The sequence below is a fragment of the Terrapene carolina genome, unplaced genomic scaffold, assembly GCF_002925995.2.
Source record: "Terrapene carolina triunguis isolate 2854851 unplaced genomic scaffold, T_m_triunguis-2.0 Scaffold137, whole genome shotgun sequence".
Taxonomy (NCBI): domain Eukaryota; kingdom Metazoa; phylum Chordata; order Testudines; family Emydidae; genus Terrapene; species Terrapene triunguis.
In genome coordinates this window covers 2581048-2608543 of record NW_020664488.1, presented here as the reverse complement: position 1 = coordinate 2608543, position 27496 = coordinate 2581048, and the positions used below count along the sequence as shown (strand labels likewise).

General features: G+C 53.7%; 1 protein-coding gene across 1 annotated transcript in view; it reads left to right on the top strand.

Moving 5' to 3' along the window:
- Positions 1-24795, top strand: part of OCRL (OCRL inositol polyphosphate-5-phosphatase) — a 31994-nt gene extending 7199 nt beyond the window's left edge. The window contains exons 7-24 of the mRNA XM_029911946.1: positions 339-459; positions 548-709; positions 1415-1516; positions 2019-2133; positions 3738-3854; positions 4101-4288; positions 5915-6026; positions 7427-7536; positions 8939-9074; positions 10079-10189; positions 11840-12005; positions 12246-12481; positions 14654-14677; positions 18351-18458; positions 18714-18798; positions 21965-22092; positions 22580-22691; positions 22790-24795. Of these exons, the coding sequence (XP_029767806.1) occupies positions 339-459; positions 548-709; positions 1415-1516; positions 2019-2133; positions 3738-3854; positions 4101-4288; positions 5915-6026; positions 7427-7536; positions 8939-9074; positions 10079-10189; positions 11840-12005; positions 12246-12481; positions 14654-14677; positions 18351-18458; positions 18714-18798; positions 21965-22092; positions 22580-22691; positions 22790-22914 (2258 nt within the window). The 3' untranslated portion in view covers positions 22915-24795. The remainder of the gene's footprint in view (positions 1-338; positions 460-547; positions 710-1414; positions 1517-2018; positions 2134-3737; positions 3855-4100; positions 4289-5914; positions 6027-7426; positions 7537-8938; positions 9075-10078; positions 10190-11839; positions 12006-12245; positions 12482-14653; positions 14678-18350; positions 18459-18713; positions 18799-21964; positions 22093-22579; positions 22692-22789) is intronic.
- Positions 24796-27496: the final 2701 nt, after the last annotated feature.

Below are 27496 nucleotides of genomic sequence, written 5' to 3'. Positions count from 1 at the left end.
CTCCTAGTGTGGTGTTACCATGGATTGATGTCTTATTGACATACTGTATCTCCCTCTGCCAAAGTCCCTCTTGGTTCATAATTGTCTCTCCACCCCTTGGTCTGTCCATCTTCTCACTCTCTGCTCCCCCTTGCCTCTGTCAGCATCTCTTCCCCTCACCCTCTTGGCACCATCAGGGTTAGTATAACACTGCTACCCCTTGCCACTCCCACATTCCTGTGGGGATCTCTCTTCCCCCTCCTGGAGTTAGGTTGCCCCCTCTAGGTTCTTGTTAAGCTGTTTTCTGAAGAACATCTGCCTGGGCCTCAATCTCACCAGCCAAGCTTCTGTCATTACAGGGGTTCTAGGCTTTGAAGATCATTTCAATGCCATAAGTTTGGAGAAGAAAAGAAACTTACAAAACCAGCAAATGGGATCTCGCCGGGAGCCCCCGCCCCCTCCTCCTCCGCAAAATAGGCAGTAAGTAGCATCCCAGAGCTGTTGCCTTTACTCTCCAGTATCCTAGGCAGTAACCCCAGTTTGAAGTCTATGGTTGTCTCCTGTCTAGGTTTCATCGAGAGAGGGAAAGTGTGGCCAGAGACCAGCCAAAAGTAACCAACACCATGCGCAAGCTGTTTGTGCCCAACACGCAGTCTGGGCAAAGAGAGGGTCTCATCAAACACTTGCTTGCCAAAAGAGAGAAGGAATACGTTAACATTCAGAGCTTCAGGTCAGCGCTGCCCCCAGAGCCATAGCCACGAGGCACAGTGTATGTAGGGGTAGTGAGAAGCAGAGATTTTCCCAGCTTCTGTGGGCTACTGCCTTGAACCCAGCCCAGGTCTCAAAATCAGCTTCTGCTGATGGATGGCCTATGTGAAACAAGTAGTGGGGTTTCAGTCCAGTTCGTAGGTGGCCACAGTACAACCCTACAGCCATCATATTGGCACTTCCCGGTGTCCTTATGAGTAATCTCAGCCCAGGGGCTGAGGGTTAAATTCCCCCAAGCAGAACTGAGGCATGTTGGCAGAGGTGCAGTAACGGGAGCTTGCACTGCTGTTGCCCATGCTGCATTGTCCTATGAATAAAAAGGGCTTCATGGTTGCCAATCTGGTGCCTTTTTGCCAACATGGAATTCACTTTCAGCATGCAGAAAGCATGGTGTGTATCATGTAGCTAGGCCCCCAATGAGGTGTCCCTTGCGTTGCAGAGCTCTGTGACATCCTTAGTACATTAGAAATGTGGCATGCGCAGAATTCTCTGTGTTTTCCAGTCTTTGACAGAGCTCTTCATGTTATGTGTAGTTCATGGGCCTTTTTACATAGGACCCTCATGCAATTCAGACACTCCCTGTCTTGATGTTGTGTGCATTAGAGAGTCTGGACCTATTCAGTAAAGCCCTGCCCCAGCAGCATGGCTGCTCTTGTGTGTATTGCAGGTTTTTTGTGGGAACGTGGAATGTGAACGGCCAGTCTCCGGACAGTGGATTGGAACCCTGGCTAGTCTGTGACTCAGACCCCCCAGATGTCTACTGTATTGGGTGAGGCGTGAACTCCTGTTCACTTACACATACACATCTTCAGTCTCGCTCCCTTCCCTTGGACACTGGTGGATTTTATTTATTTCAAATTCCCAGGCTTCCTAGTGGACTCCAAACTTTACATTGGTGCCTAGCATGTACCCTGGGACTCAGAAGGGAGGGGAATCTCCTTCACAAGGCTGGAGTAGTCAGGACGATGCAAAGAAGCAGCCAAAAGTCAAGTAGATTCCTTGAGCTAACAGAGACCCAGCTCATCCCCAGCATTAGCAAAGCAGGCCAAACTAATGCCCCTCAGGGAAGTGGTCTCTGGAAGGGGCCTGTAAGACACTGCAAGAGAGCCATGGTGCCTTCTTTTGAGCTAGGCCCAGTTGACCTTCCTCCAGGATGAATGACCATAGAGAGATTCTTACTGGACCTCCTGCAGTGCCATCTTCTGATGGGGGTACAGAGGGGAGACTGGTTTGGGGGAGAGGGGAAGTGTCCTAAATAGACTTGTTTTTAGGTTCCAGGAGTTGGACCTCAGCACAGAGGCTTTTTTCTACTTTGACTCTGTGAAGGAGCAAGAATGGCTGGCTGCTGTGGAGAAGGCCTTGCACCCCAAGGCGAAGTATAAGAAAGTGAGTCCTACTCAACCATCTCCTCTGGCATCCAAGCTGGTGGGACTGGGAAGGAGGGCAGGAATGAAGCTCACACTTTCCCAACTCAGATCGTCCATATGTCACCCAACCAAAATGGCCAAGAGCAGAGTCCCCATGGATGTGTACCTGACACCACTAATGGAATAGTTTCCCAGGCAGGGAGAGTCACTGTGGGACTAGAATAAATCTGGAGATAGTTGTAGGGTAGAAAAATCCTCCAATAACACCTCCCTGGCCGTTTGGTGGGTGCCTCATGAGTGGGGCAACAACAACCAAAAAATGCCTCCAGAGAGCTGACAGGACATGTACTCAGTGTGAGATGTGCGCCCTCCTACAGGCAGGCAATAAGAGGCAGAGGCGGGTCAAATTCCACATTTGCCTTGTTCTGGTAGCGCCGCAACTATAAAAAACGGGTGTATCTTGTTCTAAGGAGCCAAGTGAATAGCTTTTCCTTGAAGGAACAAAATTGCTTGTATAGGGGAAGTTAGCTAGGAGACTGTGCCTTGGGAAAGAGCAACTTTAGTTGTAATGTTGCTAGCTGGCTCCTTCCTGACGTGTCAGGACTGAGTCACTACAGCTTTTCTTGCTGGCGTAGCAGGCCTTCTGGCAGGTGGCTCTGTCTTAAGACATCAGTTAATTTCCCCTTTCTCCTCCCCCACCATGTTTTGCTGTGACATCCATGCACTACTATTTTTTGTAGAGTCCTGTGACACAAGTTACAGGTGCTGAAAGCAGGCAAGTTGAGCACTTGGGGAATTGATAAAGGAGGCCTGGTCTCCCCGCTCTTGCGTCATTTAAATTTAAAAACCGTGTTCTCCATCACATGTATAAGGCTGATCACACAGGAGATAGCTGCAGGCAAGGTGGAAGTGACTGAAATCATAGATAAGGTTCATGGTTAAAGATGCAGAGTTCAGAATCCTGCAAAATATTACAATGTCTCTAGCTCCTCCTCCAGTGAGGGATTGTAACACCTGCTGATGGGGCATTTCTGTGCACCCTCTTGATGTGGAGGTTTCCTTCCCATTAACATTAATAACACTTTGTACTTCTCTAGTGAGCATTTCAAAGCACTTCACACTGGTCAATTATGCCTCACAACCCGCTGAGCTGGGGGAAGTAACACCCCCATTTAGAAGATGGGGAACTCCTGGACTGGGAGGTAAAGTGACTTGCCCAGAGTCACCCAGAAGAGACAGTGGCAGAGCCAGGATCCATTCAGCAAGAGACGGTGCACACAGGTGCCATGTTAATAGTTGTAGGATGAGTTGAACAGTGGAGAATGATCTCCTTTCTTCCGTCTTGCAGAAGGAGCAAATGCTCTCTGGGAGGCAGGCAGTGCGTAGGACCCCAGAGATGCTGCTTTGTGGTGCCTGCAGGTCAGCATATCTGACTCTGTGGATGCTTCACTTGCTGGCTGTTTCCCCTACATTGAAATCACTCATGCAAAGAGTTGGGAATTTAAACAGTGAGCTCCACTGCCAGTTTGTTGTACTTCTGTATAAGCACAGGGGGTGAGAAATCGGGGATTGCATTACAGCTGATCTGGAAACTCATGGAATTTTTATTTATTTATTTTGCAGGTGCAGGTGGTCCGTCTGGTTGGGATGATGCTGATTGTGTTTGCCAGGAAGGATCAACTGAGTTATATCACAGATATCATGGCAGAGACTGTGGGGACTGGAATAATGGGGAAAATGGTGAGTGCTCTTGGTCAGTGGGTGCATGGCCTCTGAATAGCTGACTCTGGTGTACGTTTGTGTGAAATGTGGTCTGTGGTACAGTGTCTTGCCTTACTCTCTCATCCCTGCTGCCTCTTTTCCTGTCAGTATGCCTCTTGTTTTCATATTCTCCGTGCCTTTTCCCAGCTCTCTCCTGTTCAATCTGTTATCCAACCTCTTTTGTATGTGTTTGTGTAACAGTCTCACCAGTAACTCTGTCCCCAGGGTAACAAGGGCGGTGTGGCCGTGAGGTTTGTATTCCACAACACCACCTTCTGCATCGTCAATTCCCACCTCGCTGCTCACGTGGAGGACTTTGAGCGACGGAACCAGGATTACAAGGATATCTGTGCCCGGTTAAGCTTCCTGCCCCCTGACCAGGGCCTGCCTCAGCTGAGCATCATGAAACACGAGTGAGTCTCCAACTCCACATTCCTTCTCCAAGGTCTGTGAAATCTTAGCTAGAAATTGCTACCAGCAAGAGCCCAAGTTTAGACAAACCTGCAGATTAATCGACAAGGTGAGGAAAATGCCAGAGTCTTGTCTACACTAACACTCCTGTTGGTGCAGTTGAGCCAGTGATTGCACTGGTGGGCAGTGTTCTTGTAGTGGTTCACGGGGCCAGCCTGTCTCTAGTACCCTTCTCTTGCAAGAAGTCTGTAATGTGCTCATCTCAGCAGCTGCCACTCTTGAGTCAAAGGCTGATTATTACATAGTTGTGGAAAACCTAGGGTGTTTCTAGAACAACAGACAAACTGTGGGTTTTATTCCAGGTTTTTCTGGTTTGTTCATTTTTGAGCTCTTGTTACTTGGAAGGATTTACATGAACAGTTCTCTCAGTCTGAAAGGTTTTTGATTCTAGAAATGGGCTCAGATTTCAATCTGTGAATATAAATGTTGTAAAAGGCTAAGAAAATTGAGAGTGTCAAAGTTTTTGTTATACCTGTTGGGAAGTGATGAGAAGGCTATAGGACTGTCTGAAAGCCTATGTGTGAGGGCAACAGGAGGAGTCATTGGTGTGGTGATTGCAGAGAGGGGTGTGATTAGCGGGTGGAACAATGAGATAGGACAGCCAGGAGCGCTGCCACCTTTTCTGCCGCCCTAGGCGGCGGAAGGTCCCGCCCCGAAATGCTGCCCCCCACAGAGGCGGCGGAAGGTCCCGCCGCCAAAATACCGCCGCAGTCGCCACCCCCCAAATTGTAGCACCCTAGGCAACTGCCTAGGTCGCCTAATGGGTTGCGCCGGCCCTGAGGACAGCTGCATTTAGATCTTTGTGGATTTTTAAGAGACCTGCATGTGCGTCCTACCAGCTCAGCATCAGTCTGTGTGCTCAGCATAGGTGCATTGGGTTGGTCAGATCTCGGTAATGTATTAGGTACTGGAAAAGCAAACAAACTGGTAGACTTGTATGGGATCCAAGGGCAGAAGCAAAAGGCCTAACTGTTCTTATGCATGCCTTACAGAAGTGCAAGCTTTTCCTTATGGGTGATGTGTGCGCCTTGTGTTGGTGGGATAAATACCACTGTGCAGTGAATCGTGTTGTACCTCTTATTTGTTTCATTTCATGAAAACATTGGTGGGTTTTTCCACTTTGTTTTCAGACTGAGGAAAACGTCAGCAGCCCTTCCCGAGGATCGTGGTGGATTCTCCATCACTGGCATTTTTAAATCAGGATTGGCTGTTTTTCTAAAAGATCTGCTCTGGTTCGCACAAACATTATTGTGGGGCAGTTCTCTGGCCTGTGCTGTCCAGGGGGTCAGACTGGATGGTCACAATGGGCCCTTCTGTCCTTGGAATCTCTGAGTTGTTAGCTAGCTAACTGCTCGATTCCATATAGATCACCCACCTTTGGGATGCTATCTCTGTAGACGCTTACAGGAGTGGCAGCTACTATCATATTTTGATTCTCTTATCTGTTCTGTTGTGCTCTAGCTATCCCGAGAGACCCCCTTTTCAACCTGACATCCCCATCTCTCTCTCCCAAGGGAGTTCTGTATGAACTGTGGGCTTTTCTTTTCCATGTTTGCCTTTGTGTGTAGTGTTGTCATCTGGCTGGGAGACCTAAACTACAGGTTGTGCCTCCCTGATGCCAGTGAGGTGAAAACTCTGATCAGTAAGAATGAGCTTCAGAAGCTGTTGACGTATGACCAGGTGAGTGAACTTCAGCCATGTGGGTCAAATTGGGTCATCCTGTTTTAATATATCCCTGCGCTTGGGAGGGCTGGCATGTACCCTGTGGTGATGAGATCTAGGGCTGGTCCACACTAACCCCCCACTTCGAACTAAGATACGCAACTTCAGCTACGTGAATAACGTAGCTGAAGTCGAAGTATCTTAGTTCGAACTTACCACAGGTCCACACGTGGCAGGCAGGCTCCCCCGTCGACTCCGCGTACTCCTCTCGCGGAGCAGGAGTACTGGCATCGACTGCGAGCACTTCCGGGATCGATCCGGGATTGATTTATCGCATCTAGACAAGACGCGATAAATCGATCCCAGAAGATCGATTGCTTACCGCCGGACCTGGAAGTAAGTATAGACGTACCCGTAGACATGGCTCTCGGGTGTTTTTGTTACTTGCCGTTTTAGTTCCCATTAAAAATATTAAAAAGTGTGTCTGGCTGAAGGATGTGATGTTTAGGCTGTAGGAATGTGTATTAAAGCTAAGAGATACACCCTGCATACCCAATAGCTCCTCTCACCAGCTCTTGAGGACAGAGGGGGAACAATGACAGAGGTCAGTCACAGCTCGGCGGGACCCTGGAAAGTGTGTTGCAGGAGCACTGGGGTTTCCTGCCTGTAACTGAGGCCTTGTGTGCTCCTCAACAAGCTGGACCTGAGTTCTGTGATGGGCGTGGGCTGTGCAGTATGTCCCTGGAGCACATTGGAAATTCCGGAGCAGCGTTGGATACATTTCAAAAAGGGGGGGTTATCCAGTGAAACACAAAAGGAACAATACACTCAGTGCAGTGTCCCTCAGAGCATTTATGGTGATAGTAAATCTGACTTCATGCTGCCTCTTACTTCTTAATTTCCAGGATGCCGCAGAATTTTGTATTGAAAATAACAAACTGAATTTTTGATGCTGTTAGGGGAACTTAGGAGCTTTTGCAACTGGATAGGAGATTTATTAGAGCTGGTTTGGCGTTGTCAGCCAAGTGCACCAGCTGTAGGTTTCTGCTAAAATGATCAGCAGTGAAGTAGTTAGCAATGGAGTTGCTTAACTGTCATCATTAGGTTTCAAAGTTAACACTTGGTTGAGATGAACGGAGCAGTTCATATCTCTCTTGTCTATTGGTTCATGCTGTCTACAGACTCAGGCAGGCCGCACTATGTCAGTTTGCACCTGTCTTTCGAAGGTTTTCTTTGCACTCAGAGCAGCTCTGTTTTGTAATGAATGTGTCTGTCTGGGGGCACGGTTCTGTCAGAAGGGGTGGGTTCTGAGACAGAGTCCATGGCTGTGGAGTAAAAGGGCCCTGCCTGTAACTCTGCTCTGCGGAGTTGTGAAGACTTTGCTGTTGTGCTGATAGGCTGTACCTTTTTGCCTCTAGTTGAATATTCAGCGGACTCATAAGAAAGCTTTTGCTGATTTCACAGAGGGAGAAATTAAATTCATCCCCACGTACAAATTTGACTCTAAAACAGACCGCTGGGATTCCAGGTAAGTCTGTTGATGATGGCCTGTTAACCTGTGATGCCAACAGTATCTTGCCACACAGCTTCTTTCCTTGGCTGAATTATTAGGATCTGATCCTTCTCCTGGAAACACGTCTGGAGCCATCAGCATGACATTGAGTAACCTAGTGGATCCCTCATAAATGGACTAGACATTACCTGGGACGGAGCTCTTTGCTGACGCAGAATGTCAGTGAGGCTAATGAATGAAACATACAGTTGATATTCCTCTGAGAGGCGTGGGGAGTACCTCTGAGGACAGAGAAACAACACAAAAGGCACTTGAGGGTTAGGAGTAAGTGCAGATAGTCTCAGAAAGAGTCAGCTTTGCTGTAGTCTGGTGGGCCTGGGGACAGAAGAGTCAGCCATGCCGAACTCTGGTTTAGCCTTCAGCACAGGCTCTTTGATTCCTCTGCCACACAAAGGCAAGAAATATTAACAGGAAACAAAAATGATAGTCCTGACCTAGGCTGGCACTGCAGGGTCCTCTTCCCCCAGTAGCTCAAGGATCATGGACCTCTCTTAGCCTCAGGGGCACCACGGGGCCTACCTGCCCTGTTGCAGCCTTCTGCTGCTGCTCAGGAAAGTGTCTCTCTCTACTGGCTCTCCCTCCTCCCTTACAGAACTGGGTCCTTATATCTTCCAGCTGGGAATTGGAGGCAATCATTAGCTGCTGCTCAACTGGATCCCAACACCTGTCCATTGGGCTTCTCCTTAGGCCAGGGCTTGCTGCTCCCTGGCTCTGCAGGCCCTTAAAGGGGAAGATTGCCCTGCTACTCTTGCCCATGCAAGCTCATCTGGGGAAAGATAATCCAAAACACAGAGACTCGAGGACCCTGGAAAGCAGGAACAGCTGACTAGACTTTCAGCAGTGGGGGCAGTGGGCAGTAAATTAAACTGTAGCTTGCACCGAAGTGTGGCAACAAAAGAAGCTAATGCAAATTGGGGCCACATATACAAAAGCCTCAGGTTATGGTGATAGCCCCCGCTGAGCCCATTCCACTTCTTATCACTGCAGTACCAGCAAGATGTTAACAGGCACTAAGAAGAGCAACCCCAGTGATTGCGGGGACGATGAATAGATCTGGGGCACTAAATCCATGTGTATGGGCTAGCTGACAACTGGGGCAGGGAGCCTAACTAGGTATTAGGAGGGTGCCACCCCCAGTGTAGGACTGTAGCCCTGGTAGGGGGCAGAGAGAAGAGAACAGAAGTAAGGGGATGCGATTTCAGAACGGTACCATTTTGGATGAGGAAAGTGGTGAGAGCCCCATCACTGAGGTGCTGCCTTAGGAAGTGTGTCCTGCAGGGACCAATCTGGCTGAGGAGGGGAATGGTCAGATGGACAGGAGGACTGTCTGATTTCCCTGTAACTTGTATATCTGCAGCGGGAAGTGTCGTGTGCCAGCCTGGTGTGATCGAATCCTCTGGAGAGGGGGGAACATTAATCAGCTCCGGTACCGCAGTCACATGGACCTGAAAACCAGCGACCACAAGCCAGTCAGCTCGTTGTTCCTTATTGGGGTAACTGTCACTTGATGTGCTGGGGGAGAACGCTTGGTTGAAGTTCCAAGTTAAAGGATCCATCTGCTGAAGCAAGGGATACAAACAACCGTGTTTGTATTGATATAAAAAGGAGGGGGGTGAGCAGAAATGAGTAATAGCCGCTGGGCAGCCTCACTTACCTCAGTCTCTGCAGCAGGGGACTCACAAGAGCTGCTGTTCTCATATGCAGCACAGGTTGGCTGTGCAACCAGAGCAGTTTTGTGCCATGGTGACACAGACAATGGTTGGAGTTTACACAGCAGACATACAGAGTATTCAGCAGGAAGGTTCCAGCCTTTGATTGCGTTAACAGTTTTTCTTAGGCTCTGACGTGTGACCCAACGTGTCTGCCACTGGGACCGGTGCGCTGAGCTGTTTGCAGCTGGCTCCTCCTCAGGGCTATGAGCTACCTGTAAACAATTGCACCCACTCCCATGATGCTGCTTCTGCTCTGCTTGGAGAAACAGGAACTCTGGGGTACTTCTGGCCTGGGAGGGCTGTGAATGGCTGAATATAAGCTGTGGGAGGGAAGAGACTTGAGATCCCTGGCCTGTTGGATGGAGCCAGCATGTGTGTCCAGTATTCCTCTCCCCCACTTCTGAACTAGGGTGGTCTCCTAGACATCTCATTGCTTTCTCCTCTTACCCAATCAAGCAGGCTGAAATCCTGAGGAATTTTCGGTAAGACTGCAGAGTGCCTGTGCTACTAGTTGCAGGCTGCCCTTAGAGTATTTCCTGCAAATAGCAGATCCTTCCTGGTGCCCGTTGGCCAGAAAAAGACACCATTACTGCAGGTATAATAACTTGCATGAAATTACCCATGAGACTTGGAGGAGCAACTGGGCCAATCTTCAGTCTTCAAAGCTGCACATGCGAAATGCCCAAGAATCTCCTCAGCTTCTGCTGCAGTTATTTATAAACCACTAAGGGAGTTTACACTATTGAGGCCTATACCTTCAGTGAGTATGATCTGATCTCCTGCAGGTGAAGATTGTGGATGAGCAGAGGTACCGGAGGTTGTTTGAGGATATTGTTCGCATGATGGACAGAATGGAGAATGACTTCCTTCCTTCATTGGAGCTTAGCCGGAGAGAGGTGAGAACAGAAACGGATTCTTTGTCTGCTTCCCGAAGACCAGCAGCTGCAGAAGGGCTAGAATTTCTCTAAAAGGACTCTGAGGCTCTGGTCTACACATAAAACTTAGGCTGACCTAGCTGCGGCGCTCAGGGCTGTGAAAAATTTCACGCTGTGAGTTACCACCATTAGGTTGATCTAACCCCAATGTAGACACAGGTAGGTCAACAGAAAGATTCTTCTGTCAACCTAGTTATCACCTATGGAAAAGCTCCTTCCGTCAGTGTAGGAAGCGTCTACGTTACGGTGCTGCAGTGGCACAGCTGCACGGCCTATAGCAGCTATAGTGTAGACATGGCCTGATAATGTTTTATTAAACTCCAACGTGGACAAATGTGCCAAAAACTAACTTCAGTTACCTCCCCACAACCAGGTATTGGGTTAGAAATTGTGCATTGCCCAGACCTCTCAGCAAGCACGCTGGTTGGGTGCACTTACAGTAACTCCTCACTTAACGTTGTAGTTATGGTCCTGAAAAATGCAACTTTATGCGAAACTATGTTAAGCGAATCCAATTTCCTCATAAGAATTAATGTAAATGGGGGGTTAGGTTCCAGGGAATTTTTTTTCCCCAGACAAAAGACATTATATACATATACAGTATAAGTTTTAAACAATTTTAAACAAACAGTTTAATATTGTACACAGCAATGAATGATTGTGAAGCTTGGTTGAGATGGTGGAGTCAGAGGGTGGAATATTTCCCAGGGAATGTCTTGCTGCTAAATGATGAACTAGCACTCGGCTGAGCCCTAATGGGGTAATACGTGTTGTTAATGTAGCCTCACACTCTTCAAGGCAGCATGGACTGAGGCAGGAGGGAGGAAACACAATAGATGCAGGGCAGTAGCTGCAAACACTTCCCTGCAAAAACTGAACATGATGATGATGAGCCCACGTTATCCAGCTGGAGCGCACCAATCCCTCCTCCTGACAGCTCATGCACGGCTGCACAGGTGCTGACTTTCCAAAGTGCTGGGGGGGTACATGCATGAGTGAGAGAGAGCGAGAGAGAGACGTGCATTGCCCCTTTAAGTACGCTGACCCCACTTCAAGTACAGTGCCCGTTGAAGCAGATCAGCCAGTTCAGACAGGAAGCAACAGTTTCCAGCAAGCTCCCTCCTTTCTGTCCCTGAGCCCTGTCCCCCTCCTCCACTTTGTGGAGAGGGGGTACGGATCGGGGACATCAGCACCCCTCTCCCCCCCTCCTCCAGCAAGTAGGAAGCTCGCAGGATCAGCTCCAAGGCAGAGGGCAGGTCAGGAGCAGCACGGCAGTGTGGGGGAGGGACAGCTGAACTGCTGCTGGGCAGCTGCCGAGCCACATACCTTACAGGGAATTTAGGGGTTCTAATCCCCACAAGGAGGGGCTGCTCTTCCAGAGAATCCTGCAAGCAGTGAGCTGCCAAAGATGTTATAAGGGAGCACTGCGCAACTTTAAACGAGCATGTTCCCTAATTGATCAGTGACGTAACAATAAAAACAAAGTTAACCGGGACAACTTTAAGTGAGGAGTTACTGTACTTCGCATTGTTGATGGAGATGCGGAGTCCTTATACCTAACTACAGTTCCCTGCAGGTAATAAGAAGAGTTGTTTTCTCTTTGCTCTGCAGTTTGTGTTTGAGAAGGTGAAGTTCCGGCAGCTACAGAAGGAGAAGTTCCAGATCACCAACAACGGGCAGGTCACCTGTCACTTCTCCTTCATCCCCAAACTCAATGATAGCCAGTACTGTAAACCATGGCTTCGGGCCGAGCCCTGTGAGGGGTACCTGGAGCCGAGTGAGTTTTATGCACTGTCTCTGTAGTGTCTTGGCTAAGGCCACCACCATTCTGTCCTTTCCCTCTCTCCTGCTGTTTGTCACCATTCCCACCCTCACGCACCGTCTGTCTCCCTTTCCACTTTGGATTTCTGCCACTCTGACCAGCTTTCTCCTGTGCTGTGTGTCTGTCCATGGAGGTCTCCATTACTTTTCCACTGTGGGGTTCTGCGAGTCCATGTGTGCCCCTTGCGTGTTTCAGATGAGACTGTGGACATCTCCCTGGATGTGTATGTCAGTAAGGACTCTGTGACCCTCCTAAACTCATGTGAGGACAGAATTGAGGATATCCTTGTCCTTCACCTGGACCGAGGCAAGGATTACTTCCTCACCATCAGTGGGAGCTACCTGCCCAGCTGCTTCGGCACCTCCCTGGAGGCTCTGTGCCGAATGAGACGACCAATCCGCGAAGTTCCTGTCACCAAACTTGTCGATCTGGTAAGGAGCAGTGGTCCTGAAGCTCCTGGGAGCTTGCTCCCTGAGATTTGCACTGTGGTTTATTAACCAGACACTGAACTGTCCCCCTCCTAAAAATGGCCGCACTTCCCAAGGGCTAACCTCCCTCACGTGGGTAATGGTCCTGGCTTGCCACTGCTTCCCCTCCACATGCTGCACCCTGGCTTTCCTCACATTCCCCTAAGGACTATTCACTGCTCTGTGCTTTCAACCCCACCCTCTCTTGATGGCTTCGCTTCTAATATTTAATGGGCTGAAAAGCTAATCCAGACCCTCATGGTCATGTTCCCGCTGCGTCTTTGGAATTGCCTGGGTTTCCTTATGGAAACCTTTTATTTTAGGGGGTGCTGATTATGATCAGCTCAGGGCACAGCGTAAGAGGAGTCTGTCATTTCCAGACATTGCCTCCAAGCAGTCCTGCGAGTAGCTGTTAGAGAGGCTGTCAGAAAATGCCAGAGTCTGGCCCTGATTTGGGTGCACAAGGAAATACAGGTCTTTTCCAAATGCTGCCAGTGACTTATCTGAACAAACTGTTGGGTTCTTCTAAAGCCAAAATCAATTCCCCATATTTATTCTGGCTCTGGACTTATGGGGCTTGCCCCGAGGCTAGGAGACAAGCTCAGAGAGAATGATAGCAACAGACAGTATCGATAGCACCCTCAACACACATGATGGCTTCACACCAAGCATGCACATTTGGCAGATGTGCTTGTTCGATGTATGAGCAGAGTGATCTTTGAGTTCCTCCTATAGATCCAGAGATTGGGCTGTAGGAGGTCCTGAGAGGAGATCTGTTATCTCTCTGGTGTTGTTGGGTTTAGATAGTGAAACTAGCCTACTGCATCAAAAGCTTTGCTCAAATTAAGGCCAACTTGACTTGGACTGTGACCCAGAATGGAGATAATCTCTAAAAGACAACAGGACAGAATGGTTGAAGGAGGGTCTGGAAATTGGATTGGTGTGGAATAGCGAGTGTATCTGGAGACGTGTTTGTGCGTGGTTCTCTCCAGTTCTGAATGTGCTTGCAGGGGCCAGGTGATAATGATTTGTTGTGGTTTAAGAACCAGCACCATTTCTGCTGTCAGCTGGAATGCCAGTCCAGGACCCAGAGCAGCCTATTGGAGGGTTTGCATCCACAGGAGCAGATGGCGTTCACACAGCAAAATTGAAAAAATAAAAAAATTGTAACTGTACTGACCACAGAAAGGGGACAGGCAAGCAGAAGGCCAGTGCCCTGGTGGGACAGGCAGTAAAGTGAGCCACTCTCTCTGCGATTAAAAAACGAGGAGTCCTTGTGGCACCTTAGAGACTAACAAATTTATTTGGGCATAAGCTTTCATGGGCTAGAGCCCACTTCATCAGATGTATGAAGTAAAAGATACAGGAGCAGGTATAAATACATGGCTGTTGGGTGTTGCCAGAGCCTAAGATTATGTTGCCTATCTCTGCTTCCGGTCACCTAGTGCTGTGGAAGGGGAGCCCACTTTGTCTAGGTTTTGGGGGTTCCTGACCCCAGGCCCCCTTGGGCTTTGCTGCCTTTCCATGGTAGCTGAGGGGTCCCTATGTACACAGGCTGGAAGGTGTGGGAGAACTCTGCTAGTTGAAAGAGGAGGCGTTATCATGTAGTACTGTTAAGTTGAGGCTGACTTGCTCTGGGCCTTTGGTGCATACGTTTTCCTGCCCCTAATTGCACAAAGTTCCTCATGGCTGTCTTTAACTCACCCGCTGCCACGCACGCAGAAATAGTCACAGGAGAAACTGGACAGGTCAGATTTTACAGGGACACTTGATGCTGATTGTGAAGACTCGGGGAGTGGGCAGAGAAATCTTCCAGGTAGGCACCTGTTTCCACCTCTGGCCATGGGTGTCTGCTGTGTGCTAAGCAGTGCTACAAGGTCACTAGGGGTGCTCACTGGAGTCCTAACAGGCCTTTACATCATGTGAGCAGCATTCCGGCTAATTGGGATCTAAATCTCCTGCTGCAGCTTTAACAGCAGTGGTGTCAGCAAAACATGTGAGAAGTAGCTGCCAGTCAGTGCTGGTGGGGTCTCAGGCTGCCGAGTCTGTTTCTTTTCTGCTTAATCATAAATCAGATTCTCTCTGTTAATGATGCTCTCCCCTCTCTCTCTCTCCTCTCCTCTCCTCTCCTCTCAGGGAGAAGACAGCTTCCTAGAAAAGGTAATGCAAGCCAATGCTGAGGGGGCTTTCTCAGTAGTTTTTGTTTGTACTCACTGTAAAAAATGAGAACTCAGACTTTTCCCATTTTCCTGGCGAGGGCAGGGGGAGACTGCTGCAGAGGGAGTGTCGGCTCCAGATGTGCCAGAAGGCACTGCTGTGGGCCTAGAACAGACAGGTACACTCTACAGTACTGAATTAGCCCCTGCATCCCCTCCTCAGAGCTGTGGGGGAAACAATCAACAAAGTCCTTATTCCACAATGACACTTTTGGACACAGTAATCCTTCCTGATGGGCAGGGGATAACACCTCTTGTGGTGAATGAGTAATTCACACTGGGCAATGCTTCTCCCCTGCCTGGGGGGATTTACAGTCTGAGCAAATGTTTAAACCTTACCTTGTACCATGGGAGCAGCTGTTCTAAGTAGGATTAATACATGCAGCATCCTACAAGCAAACCACAAACACTAAACACATTCTTGTTCCACAAACACTCAACACATTCTTGTAACACTATCTGTTTTAACTGTACTAACCCACAGGCGAGCCAGAGTCCAGCTATGCATTTTTCAGTGTTCAGTGAGGCCTGGGTCTTGGCATGAGTCGGCACCTGCCAGTGTTATGCAGCCATCACATCCATGTAATCCCTTAGCCCTGGTCTACAATAGGAAATTAGGTTGTTATAACTGTCGCTCAGGGGTGTGAACAATCAACCCCCCCCCCCCAAGCAACACAGTTAAACTGCCTTAACTCCTGGTGTAGACAGCAATAGTTGATGGGAGAATTCTGTCAGGGAAGTGGGCTGTAGCCCACGAAAGCTTACGCTCAAATAAATTTGTTAGTCTCTAAGGTGCCACAAGTACTCCTGTCCTTTTTGCGGATACAGACTAACACGGCTGCTACTCTGAAACCTGTCATGATGCCAACAGGAGAACCCCTCCTGTCAGGGTAGGTAGTGTCTATACGGAAGCGCTACAGTGACGCACTTGCTTGCTAAGTGTAGATGAGCCCTTAGATTTGATATTTCGTAACAGCCTGTGGTGTAGATTCAGCCCTGGGATAAGGATTTCAAGCTCTGGCCTTTGCTTTACAGGATCAAAGTTGTAGTTGGAGCATGCTCACTGCAGTGAACATGCTGCTCCAGATCTGTGGCCTTGTGTGTTTAGAGCCATGAGAGAGAGAGAGAGCCTTCACCTGCACATGATTTCTAGCACTTTAAAGCTAACGAGTCCTGCTTATTCAGACAGCCTCTGTGAAAGTGCGCCCTGTGATTGAGGGGAATCCCTACAGCTGCGCACGGGAAACCCTACCCAGCAGGGCTGGAAAAGGGCAGTTGCCAAGCAAGTGCACTTGGTGATTGGATTGCCACGTGCATGTGTGTAGAGGGCAGGGTTTGCTCTGGATGGCAGGTGTATTCCCAACAACAGTGCCTGCGGGTCAGCGCTGCATGCAGCTAGCGGAACTCCTCCAGGGTGATCTAAAACCGGGAACACACACTGTGGGTGAAGCCCTTTCCCTTGGGAAGTGAATGGAGAGTCCAAAGCAATGTAGTGTCTCAGCTGCTTCACGTGAGTAGCAAGGAAAATGAGGCAAAGGGAGGTGTGGGCACTCTATACTGAGTGGAGCCTGAATATAGCTATTCACCACCAGCAGGGTGGGCATTGGGGGCAGCGAATGGGGGCAGTTCAGCAGGCTTGAGAACAGGCATGTCAGAGTGCTAAGGGCATTAGTGAATGACTGTGCTAAACCCGCAGTCATGGGCAGCTAGCTGGTCGGGAAGGAAACAGCAATGGGATTGAACCTGGACAAATGAAAGCCAGTACGTCTGAGGGGAGGGGAGAGAACGTGTGATCTAAACCATGGATTCAGCTATAGAGCAAAAGGGTCCCGTAGTATGAGAGCACGCTAGGGCTGCTAGCAAACAGCCAGTTCTGTAGCAGCCAGTGGGACCTTGGGGCTGAATGTGCAGAAGCACCATGTGGCAGGCCAGACGAAGTCTCACTATGCAGCGCTTGAGCCCCCAGGCAGCAGGGAGCTGGCGTCCTGTTCCGGATGGTTTGGGATGTCGGCCTTTTAGAGTGAAGAGAAGAGCAGCAGGGGCTAGATTAAAAGGAAATATTTACTGGGACTTGCAGCTACGGTGGGGGAGCTGGAGCCATCTACAAATCCCGGGGGGTGTAACTAAGGGGATGGCATTGCCCAAAGGAACAATGAGCAGGTTCTCTGCTGCTGAGATGTGTTAGCCTGACAGAGGCTTGGAGATGCACAGGGAATCCCATCACCATGTCGGCAATACCTGCCCAGTGTGTATTGCTGGGCCCCCTTCAGCATTCTCTGGGACAGTGGAATGCTAACTCCCTAGCTTGCAGTGATCGTGTAGCTGTGTCAGTCCCACTTCCCAGGATATGAAAGAGACAGGGTGCGGGAGGTTCTTCTTATTCAGCTTCCGTTGGTGCGAGAGAGGAGGGAGACGCTTTTGAGCTACACAGAGCTCTTCTCAGGGCTGGCTAACTGCTTGGCTGCAATTTGCTGGTTTCCTTTCTAAGGACGGCTGATGTGAGAGCGTGAGCAGCTCCTAAGGCAGCAGGTGACTAGCTCTCTGCAGGAGCAGGCTGGGTGTAGGAGGCGGCAGCATGTGTCCAGCCCAGAGTGCTGTGGGTCTGCTTGCCTGAAGGTGGAGCTGGGCAGGAAGTTAGATTTGGCTCTTGTCTTTGGTGGGGGTGGGGAGAAGAAGTTGAGGGAGGGTTCTTTTGGGGGGATAGAAAAGTGCCCCCAAAAGAAGGGGCTGTTTGTGGGTGTTACCCCTTCTCCAGGTGCAGAGGGGAATCTAGGCCATTATCACATCTTCCGGCATCTCCTGGCATGCTGAGTGTCAGCCGGCTTGCCAGGCTTGCTCAGAGGCTGGGGATGGCATTTGGCAGTAGCTGGTTTGGGTGAGAGCTCTAGAGCCAAAGGTCAGCATACTGCACGGGAGCTGGCTAAAGCTCCCTGATCCTGGGGCCAGGCTGTTCTGCCCCACGGCCACTGGAGCAGCCTCACGGTAGTGCTTTGGCCACACGCTGCCTGCCAGCAGGGAATCCTCAGCATGGATACCTGCCAGAGCAGCAGAGACCTGTGCCTGTCACTGGTGGGGTTTGTGGGCTCTGGCCTGGCTGGAAATATTGCACTGAAGCCTTTTGCATTCTGCTGGAGACAGGCGGCCTGGAAGGGGGGCAGGTTTGTATTGGCCTCTCTAAAGGGTTATTTTCCTGCCTATCCCAGGAGCCTTTTTGCATTCCCACCCTTGCTACTAGTGGGTCAGGTGATCCACGCAAGCCAGCCTGGTCTGAAGGGGGCTAAGAGGGTGGGTGTGGAGGAGGGTTAGGGTCTAGGGGAAGCTGCATGGTGCAGATCTCATGTGAGGGGGAGGCTGTGCTGTACGTGGCCCTAACAGAGGGTTGTCACCCGAGTGAGCGGGGGGAAGGAGCAGAGCCTGTTGGAGTGGCAGCTGGGCTGGGGCGCAGTGGCCCAAAGCGGGGCTGGGGTGGCTGGGTGCTGGGAAGGCAGGTGGGAGCTGGCTGGCCTGGGTGAGTGCCAGTAGGGCACATGCTCTCCCAGGTTCTGGTGGTGGTGTTGGTGTCTTTGCTGTAGAGGGACTGGGGGCTCCCTGACCCTGGGTCTGCTCTTTCCCACCAGGAGAAATCACTTTTGCAGATGGGCCCCTCTGACAGCGAGAGACCCCTGCAGGTGCCCAAGGAGATCTGGCTACTGGTGGACCACCTGTTCAAGCACGCTTGCCATCAGGTGAACAGAAAGGGACCGTGCCTGCACGGAGAGCTGGTGACCGGGGGAGACACCTTGGCTCAGTGAATCGGTAGTACTCCGACCATGACTCAGGCTGGGTGTTTGCAAGGCCGAGGCTGGCTCCTCAAGGCCTTGGCCATCGCGCCTGTGCTCAGCCTCAGCCCAGGCTGTCCTGGAGCCCGTGTAGCCTCCCTCGGCTGCGCTGTCTGCCCTGCAGCTCTCAGGAGGGTGCCCTGACTGCGCTGTCATTGGCAGGAGGACCTGTTCCAGACGCCTGGCATGCAGGACGAGCTGCAGCAGATCATCGACTGCCTGGACACCAGTATCCCCGAGACAATCCGTATCCTTCACAGTCCTGAGGGTGGAGCCTGGCTCCCTGCCCCTCCCAGGACTCAGCTCACCATGGAGACCCTGCTCTCTTGCCTTCCCTGGGGCAGGCTCCCTGCTGGGGGAGCTGCCTCCATCTCACCCCTCTGCAGGGAGCCACTCGAAAACACCAAAGCCCCACAGGGCCCCGGGTCAGAAGAAGGGGACCATGTACAGGAGATGGCTATGCTCTGCACAGGAGGTGCTGAGCGATGCCTGCAGGGAGCTCTGGGAGGAGCCTGATGAGAGAGCAGAGATGCAGGTGTGGGCGTGAGGGTGGAGGAGGAGGGACAAGAGGAGACAGGGCGGGGGTTGGCTGGAGCCTTTAGCAGCAGCATTTTGGATTTTGGGAGGGGAGACGGGAGGCTCCAGCATGGAGCAGGGCTGCAGCAGGGATCTGGGGAGACACTAAAGCCCATGCTGAGGACGCGTGCTGGAAGTGGGAAGTGAGGAGGATAGTTGAGCTGTTAACAGCGAGAGAGATGAAGGGGCCAGATGGGGACTCCGTTTTGGAAATGTTCTGTTTGTGATGAGATATCCAGGAGGTGTGCACAGCAGGGGGTGTTGGAGGGAGGCTGGGGGTGTGCACGGGGTATGTGTGCACGCATGAGGGAGTGCAAAGCAGAGGGGCCAAGGGTGGGTACTGCAGGGTGTGTGTGGTTGGAGTGCACGACAGGAGTGTTGAGGGGTGCACAGCAGGGGGTGTCGGAGAGGGGTGGGGGGTGCACACACACATGGAAGGTGCAAGGCGGAGGTGTCAGAAAGGACAATTATTCCCCTCCCCTGCCCCGAAAAAAAAGTGTCCTGATTTTTTACACTTGCTATCTGGTCACCCTACCCCCCTCACATCCACAGCTGTACACACCCCCCACACCCTGTTGTACGTGCACACACACCCCTGCTGTACACCTCCTCGACACTCCACCCTGCCACCCCTGCTGTACACACCCCCTCCATCACTCCCCCACACTACCTGCAGTACGTACCCCCAGCCCCTCCGGCACCCCCTCACATCCCCTGCCGTACGCACCCCCGTTCCTTCTGACACCTCCGCCTTGCACCTTCCATGTGTGTGTACGCCCCCCACACCGTGTGTGTGCACCCCCCATCACTGCCAAAGTCCAGGGGCTGGCATGACAGCGCTTCCTGGGGCAGCTCCCAGCAGCGTACCCGCCCGCCGGCAGGAGCCTGCAGGGGGTTTCTGCATGCTGCACCGGCTCCCTCCTGCCCAATCAGAGCTGCGGGGATGGGGCTTGCAGGCGCCGGCAGCGGGCAGAGCACCCTCCGCCCGCCCACACACCCGATCCAACCGTGGGAACCAGAGGGACCTGCTGGATGCTTCCCGGGAGCCGCCCCAGTTAAGCACCGCCGGGACTCCCCACCTTGCCCCCCCGGCAGGTCCCTCTGGCTGTTAGGGTCGGCGCCCCGTGCGCGACGCAGAGCGCCGAAGAGCGCCTCCCCGGGCTCCCACCATCCAGGAAGCGCAGTGAGTTGGCGCGGCTGTGAGCTGGGGGAGAAGCCCACCCCAAAGCGGCGGTGCAGCGCCACTGGAGGAGCCGCCGCCACCTAGCTCTGGGTGGCTGGAGGGGGCCCCGGCACCGCCCCGCAGACTGCATAGCTCTGCTCCCCAATCACCGCGCAGACAGCTTCCTGCTGCGCACGGGCTCCATTCAGTGTTGGGCGCCGTGCGCGCCAGCCAGCTGGGTAAATAGCTCCCTGGCCCCCGCCACGCCGCCCCCACGCAGCCACCCTGCCCGGGCTGCTGCCCGCCAGCAGTCATAGAATCATAGAATATTAGGGTTGGAAGGGACCTCAGGAGGTCATCTAGTCCAACCCCCTGCTCAAAGCAGGACCAATTCCCAACTAAATCATCCCAGCCAGGGCTTTGTCAAGCCGGGCCTTAAAAACCTCCAAGGAAGGAGACTCCACCACCTCCCTAGGTGACCGAACAAGGGCGTTTGGCCGGGGATTGCAGCCTGCAGTGGCTGGAGGCGGGGAGGGCACTGAGGGGTCCGCGGCAGAGAGCAGGGGCAGGTGGTGCCTCGATGTGGGGCAGTTTCCCATGTGCGCCCCTCCCTCCCCCTGCCAACTATCTCCCTCAGCGGGAGTGGGGGTGGTTATAAAGCCAGGAGGGAGAGTTGGTGGCCACTTTGGGTGAGTCTGCACCACCGTTTAAGCGCAGGGTTAGTGGGACTTGAGTCAGCTGAGCTGTGTTAGGGAGCCCTGGGCTTAGGGTGACCAAAGGTCCCAATATTAGAGGCTTTGTCTTATATTTGGCGGTGATGGGGAGCGGTCCCCAATATCGGGACAAAGGGCGTCCCGACCGATGTGTGGTCGGGATGTGGGACAAATGTGTTAAAATCGGGACTGTCTCGATAATATCGGGACATCTGGGCACCCTAGAGCGGGGTGTTGGATGGGGGTGCATATGGCAGAGGGTGGGTGGTGGTACACGGCAGGGGTGTTTGAGTGGGTGGAGGTGAGTACGGCAGGCTGTTGGGGGGGCCCATGACGGGTGCTGGACGGGGTGGGGGTGGGTACGGCAGGAGGTGGGGTGTACATGGCAGGGGTTTTTGAGTGGGTGGGAGTGAGTACGTCAGGCTGTGGGGGGGTACACAGCAGGGGTGCTGGAGGGAGTGGCAGTGCGTACGGCAGGGAGAGGTGGGGTGCACGCCGGGGGTGCTGGAAGGGGCAGGGGTGTGTACGGCAGCGAGTGGGGTGTGTGCACAGCGGGGGTGTCGAAGGGGATGGAGGTGCATATGGCAGGGGATGTGAGGGGGGGGGGGGGTCGAGTGCATGAGTGTCGAGGGGATGCACAATGGGGCTGTAAGAGGGAGCAGGGCTGTTCATGGGGCATATTTGCAGGGGTCTCGGAGAGGGACAGGGTGTGCACAGCGGGGGTCTCGGAGAGGGACGGGCTGTGCACAGTGGGCTGTGCAGGGCCCTGGCTGTTTGAATAGAAGGGGGTAGAGGGAAGCACAGTTGAGGAGGCTGCCTGAGGAAAGGGGGAGCCCAAAGCCAGAGAAGGGTGGGGGAGGAGGCTGAAGGAGGGGTGGCAGAGAGACACCAGTCATGGGGGCAGCTGGGCACTGTGCAGGGCGGTACTGGAGGAGATTGCTCCTTGACTGGGCGTGGCACAGCGGGCAGCAACCACTCGGTGGCTGAGGCACTCCTCATCTTCCTGGAGGCTCTGCCGGAGCCGGTCATTTGTTACGAGCTGTATCAGCGATCCCTGGACTGTTCCCACGACAGTCGGCTGTGTCGACAGGTGTGCGCCTCCCTCCCCCGTCACAGGGCCGCTGGGGCTCCCCCCGCTGCAGTTAGCAGCACTGGTCTCTGAGGCTGGCGCACTGCCCCCTTGCCCACCCAGGCCACCTGACTGCAGTTAGGGACCCTCTGGCCCAAGGCCCTCTCCTGGGGTGGGCGGCCAGTGTTCTGTGGCGGCACGTGCCTGCCGTGGGGGCTGGGGAAGCTGGCTCGGGAGGTTTTGGTCCAGCAGCTGCAGGCACATACGTCTCCTCTGATGTGTGCCTGAGGCAGGGGCTGAGCCTGGAGGGCTCCTCCTCACAGGAGTCCTGCTGCTGAGGAAGGCCAGTGAGGCCTGGCAGGTGGTGCTGGGCATCCTGGAGCTGTGGCAGTCTGGGAGGGGCACACAGCCTGATCTGGACCGGCAGGAGGGGCCGTAGCAGACTGTGCGGGCATGGGGGAAGGAGGAATGCATGCTGCTGGGGGAGCTTACCTTTCCCCCCTTGCAGGTGATTTCTCACCTGCCCCGGTGTCACCGCAACGTGTTCCGCTATCTGATGGCTTTCCTGCGGGAGCTCCTGAAATACTCGGAGGACAACAATGTCAGTGCCAATATGATTGGTAAGAGCCCAACCCGCCCCCGTGCCTGCTGCCGTCTATGTAGCGTCCACACAAGCCTTGCCCGCGTGTCTGATGCAGGATTTTGCCTCTCTTTACAGCCACTCTGTTCACCAGCCTCCTTCTGCGACCTCCACCCAACCTGATGTCAAAACAGACTCCACAAGACCGCCAGCGTGCCATCAGCTTCCTCCTCGGCTTCCTGCTTGGGGGGGACGAGGAGTGACCTCCCTGCCCCCGATGCGTGGGACCTACTGCCTGTGGTTTGGTGGGGGCCAGGCCCACCCCATAGCCCTGGAGGTGGGTGGGGGGAAGTCTCTAAGCTATGCTACAGGTTGTGTTTATCGTCAGAAAGGAAGTGGCCTCCCATTCTACCCCCTGCTGTACTTACACTGCAGAGGACTTGTAAACTCATCACACTGCTACCCAAGCCACAGCCCTCCACGGGACGGGGGCTGTGCGTGAGCCCGGCTCTCTGGGGATGTGCTGGTTCATCCCCCAGCATCCCTTCCCTGCCAGTGGAGTTATTTATGGGAAGGGCAGACCAGGAGCTCCCTGAGGGCCTGGAGGTTGGCCAAGGTGTCCCCTGGCTGGACTCTGCTGCTCTGTGTGTATATGTATGTGTACACACTGACACCTGTGTGTCTTGCCAGCTGCGCAAAGGGGCTTCCCTGAGTGTGCATCCCTTGTCTTGGATCCAGTGTGTGCCAGCAGCAGCACTGAAAGGGTTAATCAGTCCTTTGGCCTCTCCAGTCCCTTCAGCGCTGCATAGCCTTTCCTCTCCGCTCTGTTGTTTGTGTAATGCGGCCTCTGCATTGCTCACCCTGCCCTTCCCCCAAGCAGGGTAGCCTTACTCTGGCTTGTTGGCACCTGGCCCAGTGCTGGGGCAGTGAGCAGGGGGGCCCTGGCCCGGCTTCTGGGGTGCCAGTGGGGTTGCTGGTGGAATAATGGGGTGATGGTGCAGCCTCACTGGGGAAGGCTGCAGGGAAGGGGGAGGCATCTGTGGAGTTGGGTTGGGGGGGGACAGTTTAGTCTCCTGTGAGAGCGGGGCGAGGGCTCAGCCTCCTGGGAGTGGGCTGGGGTAGCTCAGTGGGGCTGTGTGGGCATTTGGCAGGTCAGAATGCTGCAGCCAGGGGCTGCGGCAACCCTACAGCCTCCTTCACGCTCGCCCATGGTACGCTCCAGCCCTCCGCTGTCAGCCACCAAGGAGGGGTCCTCCTTCCTGTGTGCGGTGCTTGTTGGGCCCCTGCCCCAGCCCTGTGCTTTTTGCTACAGCTGAGCCCAGCACCTTGCTCCTGCCTCTGCATGCTGGGCCCACTGCTGTCAGTGCAGAGCCCTTGCCCTGCTCTCCAAGGGGATGGAAGATCCCAGCCTCTTTGGCACTTGTTCCCCTTTATGTGCTGATGTTCTCCCCTCCTAGGGCTCAGCTTTAGGTGGGGGGATGTGCCATGTGCCCTGCCCAGTGCCTGGGGAAGAGACTAGTTGGGGCCTACATCATTCACCCCTCTGCTGCTCCGTTTCCCCTGGGGCAGGGAGGAAGAGCTGAAATGCTGGGAGGGGGGGTGCTGCTCCCAGTATCAGTGCTGGTGGGGTTCTCCGAGCTGTGTGCCTCCTGTCTGTGTCTGAGGCTGGGGAGGGGTGCATGCGGGAGGGGGTCACCAGAACACTAAGACCTACCAGCTTTGGCCATAGGCCCAGCCCGGGCAGCTCCAGCACCAGGAGCTGAGGTGTGGGCCGGAGCCACAGGAGAAAGGAACCTCAGGGCCCAGGCAACTCAGTAGTTTGGGGGAAGGGAATGGGTCCTGGTCAGCAGCAGACCCTGGGGATTCAGTGTCTCTGGTAAGTGTCTGGAGGAAGATCCTACCTCCCCCCCCCCCACACACACACAATGCCAGGAGAGGGGAAGGCCCATATCCCCCAGCCCCCCAAGAGAAGGCTCTGCACTCAGGCTGTCCCGTGGGGCTCTCCCCTCTGTTTCCTGTGCTGCTCTGTGTGTTGTCCTGTTGCTCGGAGCTGCCCGGGGCTCCTGTACCTTGGGCTGTTTCTTTTTTATTACATAATTTATTAGAAAACTGTTTATTCCAAATAAACCTCCATTGTGCAATGAGTGAAGTGGTGTTACAAGCCCCCAGACCTGCCTGTCCCCTGTGCTGCCCAGCAGGGCAGTAAGTGCTTTGGGCTGTCCTAAGGCAGCAGCTTGGAGCTGCACGTCATCCCCGGGCCTACGTGGCATGCATGGCACAAGGGGCTTATGCTCACCACTGCTGCCAATGGCACCTGCTTGCGGAACCTGCAGCCCAGCCCAGCCTGGGATGGTGTTGGAGTGTCTGCCGGCTCACCTCTGCACCATGCACCGGGGTGCCCATGCTAAGGCCTGGGCCTCGCCATCCAGCTGGTATCCCGGACAGTGGAGGAGGCTGAAGGTAGCTGATCCGAACTGGAGTGCTCCCCAGGCCAGGCTGTGGAGTTGGCACTGCCAGGCAGGGCTTCAGGACTGGCTCCCTCACCATCACTCAGCACTGCCAGCAGCAGCTGCATGTTTTCTGGGATAGGAAACCTTCCAGGTGTTGGGGGAGAATGGCTGAGGGGCAGCCCAGTTGAGGGTTCCCAGTGAGCAGAGCACTGCTGCTGATGCGGGCACTTAGCAGAGCTGGCCCTGCAGCATGCTCCAGCCTCTGGTGCACTCCTGCTCCAGGCCACTCTACTGAGAAAGGGAGCCCCAAAGTCTGCTCCTGAGCCTGGCCCTGCCCCAAAGAAGGGGGCTGGGATTCAGCTTTTTGGTAGGAGCTCCCATGTGCCACCAGCTTCCCAGCACCTTGCTCCCCTTTCTCCCAGGGCGAATGTCCTCATGAAGCTGCCCTGCAAACCTGCCCTGCTCCCCAGCAGCAAGAAGGGCAAAGTGCAGGTGCTATAGGTGTGGGGTGGGGAGCCTCCACACAGCAGCAGGAGGCAGGAATCCCGGCACTGTGTGCCCACCCCCACCAAGGAGAAAGTACCTGGGTAGGGGAAATAACTACCTTGGCCTCCTCTCCCACTGCCTGTAGCTCAGACAGATAGGGGGCTTTGACTGTGCACAGACCACCCTGCAAAGGTGAGGCCAGGTGCCTCCTACAAGGATTACTGAGTGGTCTGGGCACTTGCTAGCTAGCATCCCCTGTTGGCTGGGATGTGACCCACACTCACCCACTGCCCCCTGCGGGGACCAGCTGAGCTTCATCTACCCATCTGCTCTGTATCTGGGTATGGCCTGTGGTGAGTGGTCTCAGCCCTCTGCCATGGCTGGGGCACTTGGCACTGCCTCACAGGCCCTGCCATCCCCCCACATTGCCAACCCCTTTCAGCCATGCAGGGAGCGTGGCAGAGATGCCATGTTGGGCAGACCTGCTCTGAGCCAGCAGCCTCCGCACCAGGGCTTCCCAGGCTGTGTGCAGCTGAGCCTGCGCTCGCCAGTTTAGGGTCTTTACACAACAGCAATAAACAACCCCCAGGGCACAGCACAGAACTGTACCCAGCCATGCCCAGCAGACTGCTAGTGGGTGCTTCGGTCATAAACACTGCCGCCACCACAGGGCTCCCACTACTGAAAAGGATCCTGGCCTCTCCATACCTGCTGGGGAAAGTTTTCCTGTGGCCCTGCAGCAGACGGGCCCTGAGAGGAGCTGGCCCAGGGCCTTTCAAATCCACAGAGAAAATGCAGCCTCAAAGCCCTGGAGCAGAGCTTTCCCGCCTCCCCCATGCAGCATCACAGCTTCCCAGGTGGGCCAGTTCCTTTCCCTTCTGTGGGCTCACCACCTCTGCACCCCCAGTGCAACCCTGCTGCAGGGGACAGGGCATGAGGGCAGCAGCAGGGACAGAAGAGCAGGTGGCCCCAAGGGCTCATGCACCCCCCACATTGGGAACCCCTGCCCTAGAGACCCACTGTCTTAAACCCAGCCCCAAGGGCCATAAAGGCTGCAGGCTGTTAAGGGACCGTAGAGCTGGGGAGGCTCCAGGGGCTGGGGCTGGATCAGGCTGTCCCAGCTTCCTCCCAAGGGTTTGACTTGTGGAGCCCTACGGGCCAGATGCTGCATCCAGGTAACTCCCACTGCACACAGTGGGAATTGATCAGTGGCAGCAGCTGCTTAGCTGGGCTCAACTGCGATGCAGGAGGCTCTCATGGCACCTGTGTACACTCTGCAGGGGTGGCCTGTTGGGGCTTGCAATGGGCAGGGGCACAGGAGACCCAGGGATGTCTTGCCCACTGGCAGAGGGCACAGGGGTGCATTAGGGTCACAAGGAGCCCCTGGGTCTGGTATTTACATACTAGTGTGAGGTCTCTGTGGCTGTCATAATCATGGTGAGATGGATATGTGGACGCCAGGGAGGAGTTAGGTGTAGCTACTGACGGTTCTCTTCATAGGGTCTGGAATATGGGACCAGTCACCGGAAGTTGATAAAAGAAGAAAACTTGGTTAAGTTTCCTTCTCTCAGGTTGTCTGCACATACATTGAGTGTTGCACGCTTCCTAGTGAGCGCCAAGTTACAGTCTGAGCCACAGGCTCACCATGTGACTGCCCAGTCTTCAGGGAAGATTCCAGCTAGGGAAACCCAAGTGGCGGGGTGGGGGCTAGCCTGTTCGCAAGTACAAACAGTGGAGTTTTGGACTGTAACTGTAGGGCCAGAAACTCATGCTGCATCCTTCCCCTAGGAAGTTAGCCAGCAGGGGGTTTGCACAGAGCCGTAACCTGCTATTTTTGCGCCCGAGGCAAGAATATAAAATTGCGCGCCCCCCACTTGCTCCTCTGGCCTCGCCGCCCCCCCTTGCCTCC